This window comes from Zonotrichia albicollis, chromosome 2 (assembly GCF_047830755.1).
Source record: "Zonotrichia albicollis isolate bZonAlb1 chromosome 2, bZonAlb1.hap1, whole genome shotgun sequence".
Lineage (NCBI taxonomy): Eukaryota > Metazoa > Chordata > Aves > Passeriformes > Passerellidae > Zonotrichia > Zonotrichia albicollis.
Genome location: NC_133820.1, coordinates 60,006,571 through 60,024,522, shown reverse-complemented (window position 1 = coordinate 60,024,522; position 17,952 = coordinate 60,006,571). Strand labels below are relative to the sequence as shown.

Genomic DNA, 17,952 nt, shown 5'->3' with positions numbered 1-17,952 from the left:
TTTAAAATCTTCGCAGCTGAACCCAACAACTTGCAAAGGCTGTAGAACAATGTCTTCAATGTACAGTGAAAACTCCTCTCCCTGCAGTCAAGATGTAAAACTAGACAGTTAAAAAACTTTCTATACTGTGAACTTTTAACTCTAATTGCATCTCACCCCAGAGACCCACAGGCTTGCTCTATGATTAACATTTTAACAAATTCAGTCAGCCTTGCTTTTCAGGGAGCAAAATTGGTTCTTTGCCTGGATTCAGTAATTCAGCCCAAGCAATTTAATGGCCGAGCGTGCATCTTCAAAAGATTTATTTTAATTCCCACAACAGGGGTAGATTTCAGAAATCAACAAAACTTTATCTGCTTCAACTATATTTGTATATTCTGTGCAGGACATCAGTTAGCAGTGATCACTTACCACTCACTACAACAAAATTTTGGGGTTTGCTTTAATTTTTTGCTGTCTCTTGCTAGAATAAAAATAGAGAAGTTTGTGTAGGAAGCAACTTAAAAAGCTGTGGATGGAAAAGGAGTAAATGAGCTACTGCAGATCCAGAAATCTGGACCTACTACACACCCAGAATTTCTATGTCCTTTAAATACATGTTTACTCTGACGTGTTCTCTGCCATATGGCAATGCTCAGCTCAGCACAAGGGAGTTTTTCATCTGAGTTATGTGCAAAGTCTTTCATAAACACTAACGGGGAAAGGAGCACTAAGAAGTGTACAGGGGAGGCTACAGCCCCTCTCTGAACCAGGGTCTGCAGGAACACGCAGCCACCATTATAACCAGCAGGAAGGTGGAGGGGGCCATGCCAGCGGCCAGCAGGATGGGAAGTGGGGAGGAGTAAGGGACTCTCTCCAAGTCTTCCCCAAAGCTTCCCTGCTGGACTGCCATGTGAAGGAGGGAATTGCACAGGAAAAGCAGGAAAACAGAGGTGCACCGGGTAAGCAGCCCTCCAGATGCTCAGTGCTTTTGTAAGCACAAGTGTGCAGGAGACTAATCGCAGATTTAGTAGTAAGAGTGAAAAACCTGCTGTCCCAGGGCTACTGCTCCATCTCCAAGTGTCCCAGGCATTGCATAAACCCAAAAATATCAGTAATAAACTCCTGATCATCTCATTTGGCACTCGAATTTTTTTTACCAGATATTTGTATGCACAGCTCCAGTTTAGGAAGCAGCAAGACATTCACCGTGGACCAAGGAAAGACCAGTCCTTTACCCAGAGCCAGCAGGTACGAGCTCCTTGCAGGTGTAAGGCACTTCAGCAGCTTGCTTCCTGCTGCCACAAAATGAGTGATGAAGTCTGAATGACAGTAAAGGATAGCCTCGGGCCTCCAGGTGAACACACTGCCACCCAGCTAAGGGCATCCTCACTCTCTGCTGGGCGTTAGAAACTGCTCACTGAACCCACAATGAACAGCTCTGGGGGGACACTTTAAGGGGGGACTATGCTGGTGCTGGGTTGATGGCTAAACTAGATGATCCTGAAGGTCTCTTCCAACTTGGATGATTCTGTGATTCTTTGATTTTGAAATTAGCCACAAAATACAGAAGGATTGGAACCAGTTTCCAACATCCTCAGGGACTACTGAAACCATCCCCCAGAGATCAGTTCTTAATGTGGAAGAAGTTTCTCAGTAGCATCTTGAGCCTCACAGTAATTACTAACATTAATAACATCCACACTAGCAAATCCCTGCACTGTTCATGTACGAGGACCAGAAATCTCTCCATCCACCCATCCTTTCCCCTTCTCATATATTTGCATTTAAAATTAGCTGGGGAATGAAATGTCTACAGTTTGGCACAAGGTCTAGCAGAATAGGCCTTAAGATGGCACAAAAAATAACAAAGTGAAAACAACAACTTTGTAAGTAAATGTCAAATCTTAAAAAAGAGGGGGGAAAAGGCAGATGAAGATTAAGGATTTAAAAAACAAATAAATGACTGAGTGTACTGTCAGGGGTGGGCAGAAGATGATGTGCATCAGGCAAAGTAGAAGGAAGAAAGTTATTATTAACTGCACTTATTATGATAGTGTCTCTCAAATAATTAAGACTGCAGTCTCATTGTGGCAGGCACACATAAAAACGGGGCCCCAGGACAATTACAGTGTAAACAGACATGAGACAAAGAACAAGGAGAAAGAGTATAATGAACTCCCAGAAAAATCACATTAATTGAGGACAAACTCCATTAGAAGGCTGCACTATTTCTTGGCACACTGTGTTTAATTAGAAAGGCATGAAGTAAAACAAACATCAGGTTTAAACTTAACTGAATTAAACAATGGGAAGAGAGAAGGAATGTGATGTGTATGCTCTGAAGTACCTTGCTTTCATGCAGGTAGTTTTTATCACTAGTGAAGAGGATTATTAGCTTTAGTGCTGCTACTAACACTGCTGGAAATTACCTGTCTTGTGGGGATGGTTCTCAGAGTGGCAATAGTCACTAACTGCGAGGGAGCTGCTGACACGCTCTCTTCTAATGCATATTGCAGAGCTGATGATGAAAAAATATCTCTCCAAGCCTCAGCTCTGCCAAAATTTCCCTTCATGCTTATTCAAATTCCACACTTGATTTTCAGACCATGAAAGGAGCAGTAAAAAATCTTTTTTGTTTCGCCTTTTCTTATTGTGGAATATTTCACTCTCCACAACTGGATACTGTAGAATTTCAATAATTTATGTTTTAATAGCATCAAACTGAGATCCAGTTTTCTTAGGCATTCCACAGATGTGATGGTAATCCCTGCTCCCAAAGAGCTTACAACTCTAAAGGCATAAAGCCTGAGTGAAATTTTAAAAAAGCACAAAAGAGCAGGATGGGAAAATTCAGTTCTATTTTCATATAATAGGAGAAGCTACAGTTGTCATTTAGGGTCTTAACACAGCTCACCATCTACTTGGCTAATTCTGTTACTGGCATTTTTTCAAATTCATTACTGCCAGCATGAGGATAAGGTGATATGAATGAACTTCATATTGTGGACTGATTTGGTGAAGTTTTCTGGGTTTGCACACGATTACCACAGGATGTCTTCTGTGAAGATGGAGAGCATGAAGCAATGACAGACCTTTTTTTACGTGTATGTATCATAATGACAAAACAAAAACAGCAAGGAAACTAAATTGTTGTAAGATCACAATTAAGAACAGAAAGCTTTCAATTCAAAATCATAAAGGCCAGGTTTTCATTGCATTTCTTCTTCCTGAACAGAAGAGGGGGAGAGGAAAGAAGGGTCATTTAGCTGTGGCCTAAAGCATATAAGATAAAAAGTTCTGATTATTTTTAGGCAGGAAGGACAGCTGCTTTCCATAGCTTTATTTTGTACTAAATTCTAAAGCACACTTTCAGTCTGAGTGTCACTCCAGCTCCTGCCCGGATGGCTAAAGAGCATCCCTCGATAGGCACGAACCCCTGGGCTCCGGAGAGAGGTCCTCAGCCAACTCCAGTGCTGTTCAGCGGCTGACTGGAGTTCCACGAATTTCAACTTCTCTTTCAAATGTTTCTGTCTCCAAACTGGACAGAGGAGCTCGCAAACCCGAGGCAGAGCCTCTCCTACCAAAGAAGGTAACAAATCCAAGCAGCCGAGACGCCTTCGGTCTGACTCACGCCGCTGCAGAGCCGCGCCCGCTGCTGACCCCTGCAGCCTCGGCTGCGCCCTGCGCTGCCCGCACCCCGCTCACGGAGCCCCTGATGGGGACAGGGACAGGGAGACAGCTGTGTCACACAGCCCGGGGCTGGGCTGCATCCCCCTCTGGGGTCCCCAGCTCGGGAAGGACACGGACCTGCTGGAGCAAGTCCAGAGCAGGGACACAAAGATGCTCTGAGGGCTGGAGAGCCTCTCCTATGGAGCAGCACCTGGGGCTGCTTGTCTGGAGAAGGCTGCGGGGAAAGCTCACAGCCGCCTGCCAGTGCCTAATGGGGGCCCGTAAGAAACACGGGAACGGACTTTCTGGCAGGGCCTGTAGTGACAGGACAACGGGTCATGGTTTTAAACTAAGAGGGTAGATCTAGACTAGAGGTAAGGAAGAAGTTTTTACGAGGAAGGTGATGAAACATTGCCACAGGTTGCTCAGAGGGCTGGTGGATGCCTCATACCAGGAAACACTCAAAGTCAGGACACACAGGGCTCTGAGCAACCTGATGGAGTTGAAGACGTTCCTGCTCTCCTGCTTATTGCAGAGGATTAGAAAAGATGAGCTTTAAAAATCCTTTCCAACCCAAACCCAAATTCTATGATTCTGTGCCTCAACAGACACACACAAAGCACTCAGCACCCACACAATCCCCGCTGGCAGCACGGAACGGCCCCGCAGGGATGGCCCCAGGGCACAGCGCGGAGCCTGTCCCCGCTGCGGCCCTCACACCCACGGCAGCGCAGCAAAGGCACAGCGGGACCCCACAGAGTCACGCAGGGGAACAGCAGCTCCCAACTATGGCACACAGGGAACGGGGCACGCCAAGTTCCTTGGAAACGCAGGAGCACACAGGCACACAGGGACACACGGACCACGCCCGCACGGCCGCTCCCACCCTGCGCGCTCCCGCGGGCGCGCACCGGCGGAGGCGCGCTGGCGCCCACGGGCACGCGCGGGGCGGGGGCGAGAGGCGGAGGCGCGTGAGGAGGAAGAGGAAGAGGAGGAGCAGGAGGAAAAGGAAAGGGGAGAGGCGGGGCGTGCCGCAACCTCCCGGCGGCTCGGGCCGGTCCCTCGGCTGCTTCGGCGGGCCAGGGCCGGCGGTTCGGCTCCATTCGGCCCGGCCCAGCCGGCAGGTAAGAGGGGGTCACAGGCAGCCGCGGGCACGCGCAGTGACCTCCGCGACACGCAGAGCCGGGAAGGCGGACACGACAGGGCACGGTCACACACCCGCGTACAGCCCTTCTTCCGTTTACGGGAGGGACACCCGCGGGATGCCGCCCCCTCCCGTGGCCGCTGCCCGGCATGGGAAGCGAGGCGGCTCCCGCGGTTCCCGGTGAGCCCGGAGCTGCCGCTCCTTGGAGCTCCCAGCCAGCGGAGTCAGGCGGCCTTGCCAGCGCAAGGGCAAGCGAAACGCACAAGGCGAAACACACGTGTCTTTGCCGTGCTAGGCAAAGAAAAACCCTTCCATAAAAAAGGAGTTGTTTTCTTTCAGACAGCTAAGGCTAGATTTATTAGGTTTAAACAGCGTCAGAGAATGAAGGAGGATACCAACAACACCATGTGTTTAGCAGAGCAAGGTCATAATTTCCTTAAAACAAGCTGCTGTTCCATTGTTGAAATACTGTTACTTAATTTTATAAATCAATCGCTGTCAAAGGCAAGCCAGGCTTTTCTGAATAGAAAATAAATTTAATTATGTCATTCAGTATGGAGCAGTGATGCCCAGATTGCATGATCCAGAGCTGCTTTATGAAACCATTTAAAAAAATAAGGACATCATGGCTTTTTTGTAGCTGTACTGATGATGCACAAAGATACTTGTGTGTTGACAGTGGGTGTTCAGTCATAGATAGGGCTGTTGTCACAGCCAGACAAAAAGCTGTTTTTACTGGGCAGAGGCAGAGCCCAGGGCAGGAAGGGAAGGTAGCTCTACCAGCTGCTTTTAGGCTGCTGTGGAAATCATGTTACTGCTCTTCCTGTGCCTGTGGCCAGCTTGAGTTCTGGATCTAGGTAGCAAACAGCTGTTATCAGACTTCTCTGTTCATGAACTCTGGCTCCTTCTTCAAGTGGTTTGTATGGACATTGTCCCTGCTGAGGTATGATATCCATCCCAGGCTCCAGACTTCAGACTGTTTATTCACAGGCAAGTCATTTTACTTGTTCCTGTGCCAACACTGCTTAGAATTATAAATAGCTTTTTATCCTTGCTGATGGTTTACACCTTTTCCATGTGTATGTATGCACATGGATGCATGTTTACACCATGTCATATGTGTGTATGTGTGTATGTGTATGCATGCATGTATTTATAGAGCAGAGTCACATTCTCTCCTGGGCAAAAAAGGTCTCACTCTTGCCAACTCCTCTGGTATGATGTTTGGTTTCCTGCATCATCCTTGGCTTTTCCTGTAATTGCTGCCTTTTAAACAAAAAAATGGAAAACTGCAGAGAATACTCACAGTTTGCTCTTTATTTCCAAAGTTTTTTGCAGCTGTTAGAAAATGGATGATTTCTGAAGGTCTGAACAAAATGCAAATAATGGGCAGCTGCAGCAGAATTGCCAGGGGGATTTCATGAACCGGGGAAGAATGGCAAAAAATCCAATGGAAGAAATGTCTCAAAGATGAGTTTCAGTAGTCTTCAAGCACGGGTATATTTTGAAGCATGTTTGAAAGTTTATAGCTTCATGAGTACCATGTCAGGATAGATGCCTGTAACTATTGAGATTCAAATTTGAAAGTGAGAAGAAAGGAAATAGAAGTATTGGATTCTTTAAAGGAGTTCAGGCTCAGATTTTAAGACACAGAAGGTAACATCAACTCATACATTTTGCTCCTTTGTCAGATTGTCTCTCTGGGTTAAATCCCTTTGTTACTGTAAAATGACTGTTGATTGATGATTCTGTATAGTAGTACCATGTATCATTTTAAAAGAGTAGTTACAAACACTAAGGTTTACTGAACTGGAGTCAAGTCTTTCTAATATAACTAGAAGAATCTGACTGATGGGGTAACTTGTTTTTTCTTCTTCCTCAGGATGACTGCCTTGTGTACAATGAAATATTTATGTCAAGCAGCCAGAAATGAGAGCAGATACGCAAAAAGGTTCTTTGGTACTCTTCTGCCACAGACAGCACAAAAGTGGCTCTTTTCTCCATTCTGGATAGTGGTACCTGACCCTAGGAAGTCAGCTGTATTTGAGCTTACTCACCCATATTGTACAGGTGAAAAATCTCATGCACAACCAAAAAGTAAAGTGGCATTTGGAAGCGTTGGGCGAAGAATTCCCTATCGTATTTTACACGTAATCAACCAGGATGGGGAGAGCTTAGGAAACATGCACCGAGCAGAGGCACTCAGACTTATGGATGAGCATGGCCTGAAACTGGTTCTGCTTCAGGAGAACGTAGAACCTCCAGTTTACAGACTGATGACTGGGCAGCAGATTCATGAAGAGCAGCTCAAACGTGCAGAGAAGAAAAAAGCAAGTCCAAAGCAAGGTATGTGCACTGTAAACATGACAATGCTGAGGACTTTGAAAAATGCTGCATTAAAAGTGGTTTCAACAGATTAAATCCTCTTACTTGTATTTGTGTAAATCCAAAGCAATGTCAGTGCAGTCCAGGCTATTAAGGATTTGCAGTGGTGAAAATAAAATTTTGGATTAGTCCAGTCTTCCACAGAGAAGCCTTCTATTGCCCTCCTAGGATTTGCTATTTTGGCATCTGCTGACTGTTAAAAAAATATCTCTATGTGAGTGAATATAACTAGGCACTGGTTCCGTGAGACTCACTGAATTTCTGTTCTTTTACTAAGGCATAGAGTGACAGGCAGTTTTTACAGACTAAGGACCAGATACACCAGTATAATTATGTAGTTTGTCACCAGTAGACATGAAACACTCTCTTGCTCATTTGCTGCTAGGATGACAAAGTCCAGAGCTCTTTCTTGTACAGAGTAAGAGAACTTTTTCAGTATTTAACACTTTTCAGTTTGGTTTGTTTGTTTTTGTTGTTTTTTTTTTTTTTTCTTAGGACCACCTGCTCCAGAAGTTTAATAAACTGAGTTTGGCAAAGAGATTTTAGGAAAGACATGTGACCTTGTATCCTCTCATATCCTCAGGCTAATGAAGATAGCTGTGCTTTGGGTACAGTCTTGAGGAGAATATTATTGTGATAGTGAGTTGCTCTGTTCAAGAAACCACAAAAATATTATTCAGATAGTAACTGCTTTAGAGAAACTTGAAGGGGGAAGAGACAGTAGATATCATCATATGTATATTTTGTTCAAATATATTACAAGGCATTGCCGTGCTTCCGGTTGAATATTGCACTCACCATTCAATAAAATGGGCTGGAGATGAAGGGCTGTCTAACGTCAGCGCTTTTACCTTCAGCTGTCCTATGTGCTGAACACAGGAATTTGCACACTAAGTCCTTAATTCCAGATCCAATGCTTACCTGTTTGTTAGACCTACATTGTGGATCATATGAACAAGACTATAATTAAAAATACCTTAAGCCTTCTGACCCTGAGAGATTTTCCCTGTGTGCCTCAAACATGCACTCAGTCTCCCATTTGGGGCAGTGAGCGTGAGAGCATCAAGTTGGCCATCCTCTCAGGCGAGAGTGGTGCATGCTGAGACAGCGAGATCAGGATGCTCTGAGAAAGCAGTGTGGGAGAAGGGAGTCAAGCACACAAAGCACCATAAGCTGATAAAAGAGAGCAACTAGTACAGGTTTGTCAAATGTTAAGCCAACAGTTTCAGTTCTCTTTTAAACAGGGGTGGTGCAGAAGGAGTTGTCCTTTTCTTCAGCTATTGCCAAGAACGACTTAGAGACCAAGACTAAACAGATAGCACAGTGGATTGACAAGAGGCACCATGTTAAGGTTACCATCCGGCAAGCCAAAGGCAGCAGTACAGACATGGTGAGTGCACTCCTGGAAGCGGGACCAGTCAGTGTCATCAAACAGCTGCAGCTGTACTGACCTTCCTTACTCGGTACTGCCACAGTTGTTAGTATCTCAGGGGAGATCTAGGTCCCCTGCAAGTAATGGTTGCCTGTCTTAAGCTGCTCCTCTTCAAACACTGGTAAAAAAAAGTAGTTCCAGAGAGACAGTTCAAATGCCATGCTTCCTTAACAATCCAGCTGCAGTACTGGCTTGGACAGCAGAGTCTAAGCAGCTCCTACTCCTATGCAGCACCACCCTATTAGTGGGGCCAGTGAAATTTTCTGATCTATGGCTTATGCCAGTTCACCCACTCTGAAAACTTTAAGAGTCTGATTTAAAAAGAAAAAGTCTGTATTTTAGCTGGATTATTTCACCAACAGTTCTTCTGCAGCTGCATTGATGCAACTTTGGCTAAGGTTAGTTGTCCATTCCTACATAAAAAGCTATTGGAATGGTGTTCCAAGACTAGCAAAGTGAAAATCACTAAAAATGTTAAGCAACTGATGGCAACTTCCCAGTATAACTACAGGGCCTTGAGACTTCATTGTCATTCACAAAAATGGATTTTTGATAAATATTCTGTGTAAGACTATTTTTTTCTCCTAGTGAATTAGGTGTTCTTGACGATTGTCTCAACTAAATTGCTGGGGAAAATTGTGATAGCACTTCATCCAAAAAGAACATAACTTTTTATAGGAAGGTAAATTTACAGGGAGGGAGTAACAGGAAAAACTGATGATGGGAGGGAACAGAACATTTCATGACATAGTCCTGATTTACATTGTCCTTGAAGCCTATTAATAATGAGGTTAGGAATTCGGTGTGTTACATGAATGCACTGTTACTCAGTTCAATACCACCAGGTCCTGCTGACCTTTGGACAATACCTTAAGAAAAAAGCCTCATATAATAATACATCTGAATCTAGAGGCAGAGGAGGGTGGAGAGGAGTCAGATGCAGACCACTCCAATGTTCATCCTTACAGAGTAAAACCCTGTGAGTCAGCAGTGCAGCCTAAATGTTAGGAAATGGCTGAATCCCCCTCTAGTGACTTGCCTAAACCTACTTATGAGTAAAGAAGTTAGGAAAGGACACGCTGAAGTGCTCAAACTAGGACTAGCAACTAGCTTGGTTCAGCTAATAGCTAAACTAAGCAGATCATGTTATTACAGAACAGCTTGAAATATTTTTCTACCTGTATTTGTGCATTCATTTAGTTCCATTTTCATTTTTCTCCTCTTTTTTAGTTCATGCTTTTTGATCAAATTTTGGAGACTGTGTCTGAGAAAGCAACTTACCTTTCCAAGCCAAAAGTTGCTAGAGAAGGAGTGAGTACCTGCATTTTCAGGCATATGTCTGACAAAGAGTTGAAAGAACACCAGAAGATGGAAATCAAGAAAAACAATACAGTAAAGAAAGATGAAAACCAAGATCTGAAGTCAAATGAATTGCATCAGTGACCTTCTGAAGCAGTGTAAACAATATATATTTATTTAAAAAATAAAAATTTAAAAAATTAACTTTATCTAAAGTTATTGTTGAGCTTTACATTGGTCATTCCATGAAGAACACTGTCTCAGTTAACCTTTGCTACAGAGTCCAAATTTCAACAGCTGGTATTCCATTTTCCATGAGCTTATCTGCTGTCTTGCTTTCCACCACAACCTCATCCTTTCCTGGCTGTGTTTTGGGAGGAATGTAGCCACTGAGACGAGAGGCTAAGCTCCTCTTGGGACGAGAACGCTTTGCCTGGCAGAAATAGATCCAGAATTAGTAAACTTAACAGACCTGTGGAGCAAAGACTACTATTGTGGTGGGGGAAAACATAACGTAGAGGCCAGGACTCCATTAGCTAGACGAGCTTCATAAATTAAGAATCTCACAAATGACCAACATATTTGACCTGTTTTCCTGCTTGAAGTCACATTATAAAACAGGTAAAGTTTTCCTTTCCCTCCTCTGCAGTGACAGGGTAGAGGTGAGAAGACTTTTCAAGAGTGTAACTTACTTTCAAGTTCAGCTTTCTCTTTTCAGGATCATGTACAACTGCATGTCTTGCTAGGCTCTGCTACAGTTACAAAGAACAGGAGGGAAAAAAAAGAATTAAGTTTATAATTTCAAATAATGAGATTCAGATCAGAGGAGTGAAAAAAACACATACCTTCATTGCAAACACTTTTCCACAGCCTGGATAATCACAAGAGAATGGTTTTTTCTCCTCATGAAAAGAGAGGATATGGCTTTGAAGGTTAAATAAAGTTGTGTATGTTCTTCCACATCCTTCTCTGGGGCAGCGACAGACTTCCCTCTCCACAGCATGTGTCTTTTGATGCTGCTTGAGGTAATCCTTCCGTTTAAAAGTTTTGTTACATTCACTGCAGACTATTGGCTCTGAGTGGGGGAAAGAAAGGCAGACTATAAATAAACAACTTCTTACAGCAGCTCAGAATCAAACCCTGGTGGTCTACTAGAACAGTGCTAAAATCAACACAAAATGCAAGGAACTTAGAGACTTCAGGAGGATAATGCAGTAGGAATTATCCAGATCTGAAATCCTACAGAAAACAGTATTCTGTTAACTGAATCACAAACCTAAGTGAGTATACTGAGCAGCATTTTCATCAAAGGTCTGGCTGGAGTGACAGCCACTTCTCCAATAAAGTTAGTAAACAAGTCTGGGACATGCTGACAACCTGATGAAATGAGTACAGCAAGGACTCCAGATTAGAAGTTGGTTTCCTATTTGCATCATAAGTTTACTAATGCATTTGGAATTTACCTGCATGACTGACTTTATTATGTTTCAGAAGCTCTGTCCAAGTTTTTCCAATATATGAGCAGTTTTCCTTCTTGCATGCATAGCCTGTTGAATAGAACAAATGTTTACAATCACAGAGGGTCTGGCAAACAATCCAGTTTTACAAGGGGGAACTCCACTTCCAGCATTTGAAAATTAAAAGCCAGTTCTTCCTTATCTCTTCCCATATTGCACAGGAGTGGGATAAGAGACAATAAACAATCAACACAAATTAGAACCAAAGAAAATCCTAGCAATTTTATGTAAGAAATCTTATATCACTGACACCAGTTGTCCAGAGAGGCTGGGGAAGCCCAAGCCCTGCAACCATTCAACACCACTGGACATGGTCCTCAACAACCTGGTCTAACTGTCCCCACCTTGAGCAGGGAGCTGGACAAGGTGACTGATCCTTTCTTCCTTTCTGACCTAAATGATTTTGTGAAACTCTCTCTCCTTGCTTCAGTAAAGCTACTTCCTCCCAGCCACACACTTTCTCTCAAATAGATGGAGTAACTAGTAATATATATTACTTCTATATAAATATTTGTCCTGCATATTATGAAGAAATACTGACCATACAGTAGTATTCCAGAGTCTAAAGAGATTCTACCATTCTATCAGGCAGGAACCACAGAAAGTCAACACTATTTAAATCCCAGGACTGCAATGCTCAAAAATCTATGAACAAGTCCTTGTCTGAAGAAAAGGGAATCACAGTACAAATCACAGCACAAAACACAGCCTTCTGAGTACTCTTCCTAGTCTGTTGGGTTGATTTGATTTGATTTTGGTTTTTTCCTATCACTGGAAAACTGGTTATCTGTCAGTGAAAGAATGGATAGGAGGGCAGCAGGATTAGCTCAACCGTACATGGCCACATTCTGATGATTTCACTTTAAAGCCTCTCACACAGGTTCATTAACAACTAAAAATCCACATGCTCTGCCAAGGCTCCATAGGAAATTTGTGGCAGAACTGGCAACTGATCCTAAACTCTGGACATCTAGGCTAATGCCTTTACCACCAGCTCATTTCCAAAAGATGGATTATCTTCAAGGAAGCACCTCAGGAGAAGAAATAACTGAAGGAATCCTGAGCTCTGCTCAGACTGCCACAAACACATATAACTGAACACTGCAATGCCCTGCAGTTATATCCCACTTTACTATTCAAAATGGGTGTCTTGTCTTGTCTTGTCTGGATCTAGGCCAGAACACTTGGAGATTGCCATACATCCATGCACACTCTGCACTGGAAGCAGTTCTTCTTCCTTTGCTGAAACATAACCTTAAAAAGAAAAAAGCAGTTTTACCTTCATGTATCTTCTCATGCCGCTTTAGTCGACTTGGAGTAGAGAAACTCTTTCCACATCCTTCTTTATTACACCTAGGTACAAAATAGCAGTAGTTTAATTTCTTTCACTGTATCTACAATTTTTTTGTTAAGTCAAGGACAATTAAAATTAACAAAATAATTAAATGAATGTGTCCCTCAACCTTGTAAAAGTAAATTCCATAATAGTTTTTCAATAGACTTGGATGACTTTGAGAGTTAGAACTATAGTATGATTTCCAAATATACAGCAAGTTGAGCTTTAGCTGAAGAGTCAAGCCTTGTATCATCTCCACACAGCAGGCTCTTCAAACATAGAACAGAAAGTGGAAAGTTTAAGGGGTTTGTGCAGAACCAGCAGACCACTGACATTTTTGGCTGTCATCCAACCACAGTAGTGCATTTCACTGAAGTGTAATGAACACTCATGTTAAGTGTGACCCACTTGTAAGAAATACAAGACTGAACTTTGCTTTTAGCAGATCCATGGTGTTATCCAAATGGAGCCACAATGCACAGTTTCCAAGATTAGTGTCCAAGTCTGTCCTCTTCTTCTACATACTACTCACTACTCAATGTCAGGTCACTGCTTCTTACTGGGGAATAAAGGTAGCTGCATTTTTCATTACTGTGCAGGCTCTTATGGCTGTATGTCAAACTATGAACTAAAACCTGGGGGGTGGGGGAGTGTTGTGTTATTTTTTATAAAACTGCTGGAATGATGAAGTTACAGAGCACCAAGATTTTTGCTCAAAACAGACCACTGAGAAAAGGACTAGTACAAGAAATATACTTGCAGCCCTGACTACAAACTGATTTCTTTATTTTACTGCCACATCAATGAAAAGGCTGAGAAAATGCACCTATTTTCATCTACAGTATTTAAGTGTTAAAGTTCAGTATGAAAATTATCCACGTACTTGAAGGGAGGTTCATTGGTGTGGTGACATTGATGAACTTTAAGTTGCTGATGCTTCTTGAAAGACTTGTTACAGCCTTCAAAGTCACACTATTGAGGAAATTAAGTTTTGATTAGAGGCCAAATAATGACTGTTCAGTTCACGTCTTTGCTGAAATCCCAGTTATGGTATTTGAACTTACACAAGTACCACATAATAGCAAGTTGATGTATTTCACCAGATACACAAGAAAGAGCTTGTTTAGCCTCCACTGTACAGTGCAAAGGCAATTACTCACCACATATTGCTTTTGCTGATTCTGATGCTTGCGCTCAATGTGCTTCTTCATGTTTGATTTTGTTCCAAATTTTGCATTGCACCCATCGGTTGTGCACCTGCAAATGAACTGCATTTTCTATTACTGCTGTCAGTGACTTGTTCCCTAGGCAGATACAGAAATCATCGTACAAGAACAACACACTGAAGAATTACTGAAACTCACAACTCAAATATAGAAGTTTGCTTTGAAGACACTAAAAGCCAGAGACTAAGTTAGCCTTTTAATAATGTATTCTTGGGGAGATCTGCCCACTTCTTTAAGCATTTGCTACAGATCACTAGCAGAACAGGGAGTTTGATCCCACCCCGTGTACACACTGTTGTACCTGTCAGTGCCCATGACACCAAAGGCACGCATGCTCTCTACCCCTGCCCTGTTTTAACTTCCTTTCCTTACAAAAACCGCATTTCAGCTTAAGAAGTAAAAACTTGGGCCTTACTCGAACGGCTTTTCCCCGGTGTGCGTGAGGAGGTGTCGGGCGCGGTGGAAGTCCCTCGTGAACCCTTTGCCGCAGCCTTCATAATCGCAAACATACGGCCTCTGAAAGAGAGCAGCAGTGGGCAAACCCACCCCCTCGGGGAGGCCATCCTGCCGTCAGAAGGATGCCCGGCCGCGCCCGGCCCAGCCACAGCGCGCAGCCCTCGGGTGTGGCGGCAGCCCCGAGCAGGAGAAGCGGCCAGCCCGGTGCCCCGCGGGGTCCCAGCGCGGCGCCCACACCTCGCTCACACAGATCCCTCCTTCCCTCCCAGCCGGCGCGGCTCACCTCGCCCGTGTGCCGGCAGAGGTGGGCGGACAGCCGCCAGGCCTTGTTGAAAGCGGCGTCGCAGCCGGGGAAGGAGCAGATGTAGGAAGGGAGGAGCGCGCTCCCACCACTCCCGTCCCCGCCGCTGTCCCCCAGCGCGCCGGCCATGCCGCAGGGCACGTGACCGCGCGGGTGGGCGGGGCGGCGGCGGCGCGTGCTCGGTGGGGAGGGCGCGCGCGGGGGGGCCGAGGGCCGCGCTCGGTGCCTGAGGGGCTCTGGGGGCGCGGCGGAGCTTTTCCTGTGGCTGTGTGCTGGGAGCCCGCGCACAGGATCACAGAATGTCCTGACATGGAAGGGACTCGCAAGCATCATCCTGTACAACACCATCCCCAAGAGTCACACCATGGGCCTGAGAGTGATGTCCAAATGCTCCTTGAGCTCTGTCAGGCTGGTGTTGTGACCACTTCCCTGGGGAGCCTGTGCCAGTGCCCAGCCACCCTCTGGGTGAAGAACCTACTTCTAATATCCAACCTAAACCTCCCCTGACACAACCTCAGACCATTCCTTCGGGTCCTGTCTCTGGCACCGGAGAGAAAGGGATCAGTGTCTGCCCCTCTCTTCTCCTCATGAGGAAGCTGTAACTGCAATGAGCTCTGCCCACAGTGTCCTCCAGCCTGAGCAGACCGATGGCTGAAGAGCAGCTCCTCACACAGCTTCTCCACACCCTTCACCATCCTTGTTGCCCTCCCTTGGATGTTCTCTGACAGTTTAATATCTTTCTTGTATTATGGCACCCAGAACTGCCCCCAGTGCGGAGCAGGACAATCCCCTCCCTTGCACGGCCGGCCATGCTGTGCCTGATGCCCCCCAGGACACGGGGGCCCTCCTGGCTGCCACGGCACTGCTGACTCTTGTTCAACTTGTCATTGACCAGGACCCTCAGTCCTGTTCCTTGCCACTGCTTTCCAGCATCTCATTCCCCAGACTGTATGAGCACCCAGGGTTGCCCTGTCCCAGATGCAAAATCCAGCACATGGCAGAAGAGATCCAGTCACACTGAGATTCACATGTCTAATTCTGTGCCCCTTGTACACATAACAACCCTCCTGCAGTTTTAGATACATAGGGGCTCTGCTGCCTCCCTGAAAAGCATTTCATGGCTTTTGCAAAAGGCAAAAGTCCTGGAACAAAGGCTCTCTGAGCAGGTTTGGATTGGCTCCCTGCCTTGCCTGAGGTTGAGTCTGCATGATGCTGGTCAGCCTCTGGTCCAGACCAGATCTCATGGACTCTGACATCAGCCTCTGCTGCATGCTGCTTATCACCTGCCCCAAAATTCAGATGTTTTCAGCCTGGGTTTTTTGGGATCCTGTGGCAGATGACCTTCACCCTGGCCTGTGGTCCTGCTGTGTCCCCAGGCCACCTGAGGGCACAGCTAGAGGAAGAGGACCTGAGGCTAAGGTGAGCTGAGGGTCTGTGATATCTTGCCTAGCACATTCCTGGTACAGACTTGGAGCTGAGGGAACTGGGATTGTTTAGTCTGGGGAAAAGGAGGCACAGGGGGGACATTATAGCTCTCTACAACTGCCTGAAAGGAGTTTGTAGCCAGGTAGGGGTAGGCCTCTCTCTTCTCCCAGGTAACTAGTGACAGGACCAGAGGAAATGGCCTCAAGTTGTGCCACGTGGGAGATTAGATTGTATATTAGGAAAAAAATTTCAAGAAATGGTTGTCAGGCATTGGAACAGGTTGCCCAGGGAGAAGATGGTTGAGTCACCATCCCTGAAGGTATTTAAACGATGTGCAGATGTGGTACTTGGGGAAATTATTTAAAGGTAGACTTGGCAGTGCCAGATTCCTGGTTGGACTCAATGTTCTTAAAGGTCTTTTACAACCTAAATGATTCTATGAACACATCATCTGCCCTGTTTTGCTCTCTTTGAGTTGTCACACAAGCTTTATTTTAGGTGACATCCTCCATCTGCTGCAATTCTCCCCACAGAGTGAGTGTGAGGAACAGGGTAAGAAAGCTGGAATATGACTGTGACAAGGGAACCATCCGGTGGGGAAAAAATTCCCAATCCTTCTTCCTTGTTTGTGTCCTCAGAGCTGTAAAGCCTGAGCAGATGGCAGTGCTTGGGGCGGGCTGGGGAACTGGGGGAGGAAAGACAGAGGGAATAAGGGTCAGGAATCTAGTGTATGGGGACTGGAGGAGAGAAGGGATGCATGAAATCAGGTGGCAGGAGTGCCAAAGGATGGGGAACCTAATGGCTGTGCACTGCACATTGCAGGGAGTGAAGATGCTGGGCAGAGGGAGCAGATCCCCATGACCCTGGGGGATGTCTCTTATCTCACTCATCTGTTGCACGATTAAGGGGAGGGCTGAATCAGTCGAACCATCAAGAAGCAATGGCAAGAAATCTGCTTCTTTTCAGCGGGGAAGTCAGTCTGAAAAGATCTCAGCTTCTAACAAATACTAACCAAAATACATGAAAGAAAATGTTGCTGTGGGTTTGGGGTTTTTTTGGTCTGGGAATTGCAATAAAAAACCAACCAGAAAGTTAGAAAAGGTGTTCCTTTTTTGAGAACATTTTTTTTCCTTTCCTGTGAAAACATGATATTGCTTCAGGCCGCTCTAAAACAGGTGAGGAAATAGCATGCAAGGCAGAAAACTTTAGAAATCTTGCTATTGGCTATACAGAGAACAAACATTCTTCACATTGGATTTTGTGCTATGCAATGCCACTTTGAGATTCTAGCAGAGTCCTCTGGGAATTTTAATCCAGTTTTGGAAATATGTAGATGGTGGGCAACTCAAGGCCGGAGGGCTTCTCGTTGTGTTGTATTTTTGATGTCTCCTGACTTGACTGTGAGAGGGAGGATTTTGAGGAGTCCTCTAGGAGAGCTAGAGCTAGAAAGAGAGTGGGTTGCCTTTCATATTTGCTGTTATATTTTCCCACTGTAGGAGGTGAAAGGTAAACCTGCTAAGAGGTAGACATATGCAAGGGAGAAAAATTAAATCTAAAGATAAACATTTCCAGAGCAAGGTCCACACTGCAGCTGATAAATTTTAATAATCTGTAAACTGAAAAGGAGCAAAAACTCAGAAAAATGAGGCAGTTCATTCCCTTAAAAAAAGAACAACACAGAACTCCTTCCCACACATGTAAAACTGCCACAGGATAGTAAATCCCTCGGACTCTGATTGAAATTATTTCTTTAAGCTACGAGGATGTACTCAGAATTAAG

General features: G+C 44.9%; 2 protein-coding genes across 4 annotated transcripts; one reads left to right on the top strand and one right to left on the bottom strand.

The window, feature by feature from the left end:
• The first annotated feature begins 4,641 nt into the window (after positions 1-4,641).
• On the top strand, positions 4,642-10,120 carry MTIF3 (mitochondrial translational initiation factor 3). Of its 2 annotated transcripts, none has more exons than XM_005482499.4 (4): positions 4,642-4,775; positions 6,678-7,141; positions 8,425-8,570; positions 9,843-10,120. In XM_005482499.4, the coding sequence occupies exons 2-4, from the start codon at positions 6,679-6,681 to the stop codon at positions 10,053-10,055; spliced, it is 822 nt and encodes a 273-aa protein (XP_005482556.2). In that variant the 5' UTR covers positions 4,642-4,775; position 6,678; the 3' UTR covers positions 10,056-10,120. The 2 variants fall into 2 exon arrangements, with proteins under 2 accessions (XP_005482556.2, XP_074391369.1); XM_074535268.1 differs by lacking the exon at positions 4,642-4,775 and adding an exon at positions 6,152-6,292.
• On the bottom strand, positions 10,058-14,904 carry GTF3A (general transcription factor IIIA). Of its 2 annotated transcripts, none has more exons than XM_005482497.4 (9): positions 14,730-14,904; positions 14,406-14,506; positions 13,925-14,021; positions 13,648-13,736; positions 12,708-12,781; positions 11,375-11,458; positions 10,757-10,986; positions 10,604-10,663; positions 10,058-10,344 (listed from the first exon to the last, which is right to left on the bottom strand). In XM_005482497.4, exons 1-9 carry the CDS (start codon positions 14,874-14,876, stop codon positions 10,186-10,188), a joined length of 1,041 nt encoding a protein of 346 aa, XP_005482554.2. In that variant the 5' UTR covers positions 14,877-14,904; the 3' UTR covers positions 10,058-10,185. The 2 variants fall into 2 exon arrangements, with proteins under 2 accessions (XP_005482554.2, XP_014119500.2); XM_014264025.3 differs by having other exon boundaries at positions 10,604-10,660.
• Between the last annotated feature and the right edge of the window lie 3,048 nt (positions 14,905-17,952).

Coding starts and splice junctions, on each gene's coding strand:
- MTIF3 (XM_005482499.4), top strand. CDS start 6,679: ATGACTGCCTTGTGTACAATGAAATATTTATGTCAAGCAGCCAGAAAT. Junction 7,142..8,424: donor AAAAGCAAGTCCAAAGCAAG/GTATGTGCACTG, acceptor TCTTTTAAACAG/GGGTGGTGCAGAAGGAGTTG. Junction 8,571..9,842: donor AAGGCAGCAGTACAGACATG/GTGAGTGCACTC, acceptor CCTCTTTTTTAG/TTCATGCTTTTTGATCAAAT.
- GTF3A (XM_005482497.4), bottom strand. CDS start 14,876: ATGGCCGGCGCGCTGGGGGACAGCGGCGGGGACGGGAGTGGTGGGAGC. Junction 12,782..13,647: donor ACCAATGAACCTCCCTTCAA/GTACGTGGATAA, acceptor TTTTGTACCTAG/GTGTAATAAAGAAGGATGTG. Junction 10,987..11,374: donor TAATAAAGTCAGTCATGCAG/GTAAATTCCAAA, acceptor TCCCCCACTCAG/AGCCAATAGTCTGCAGTGAA.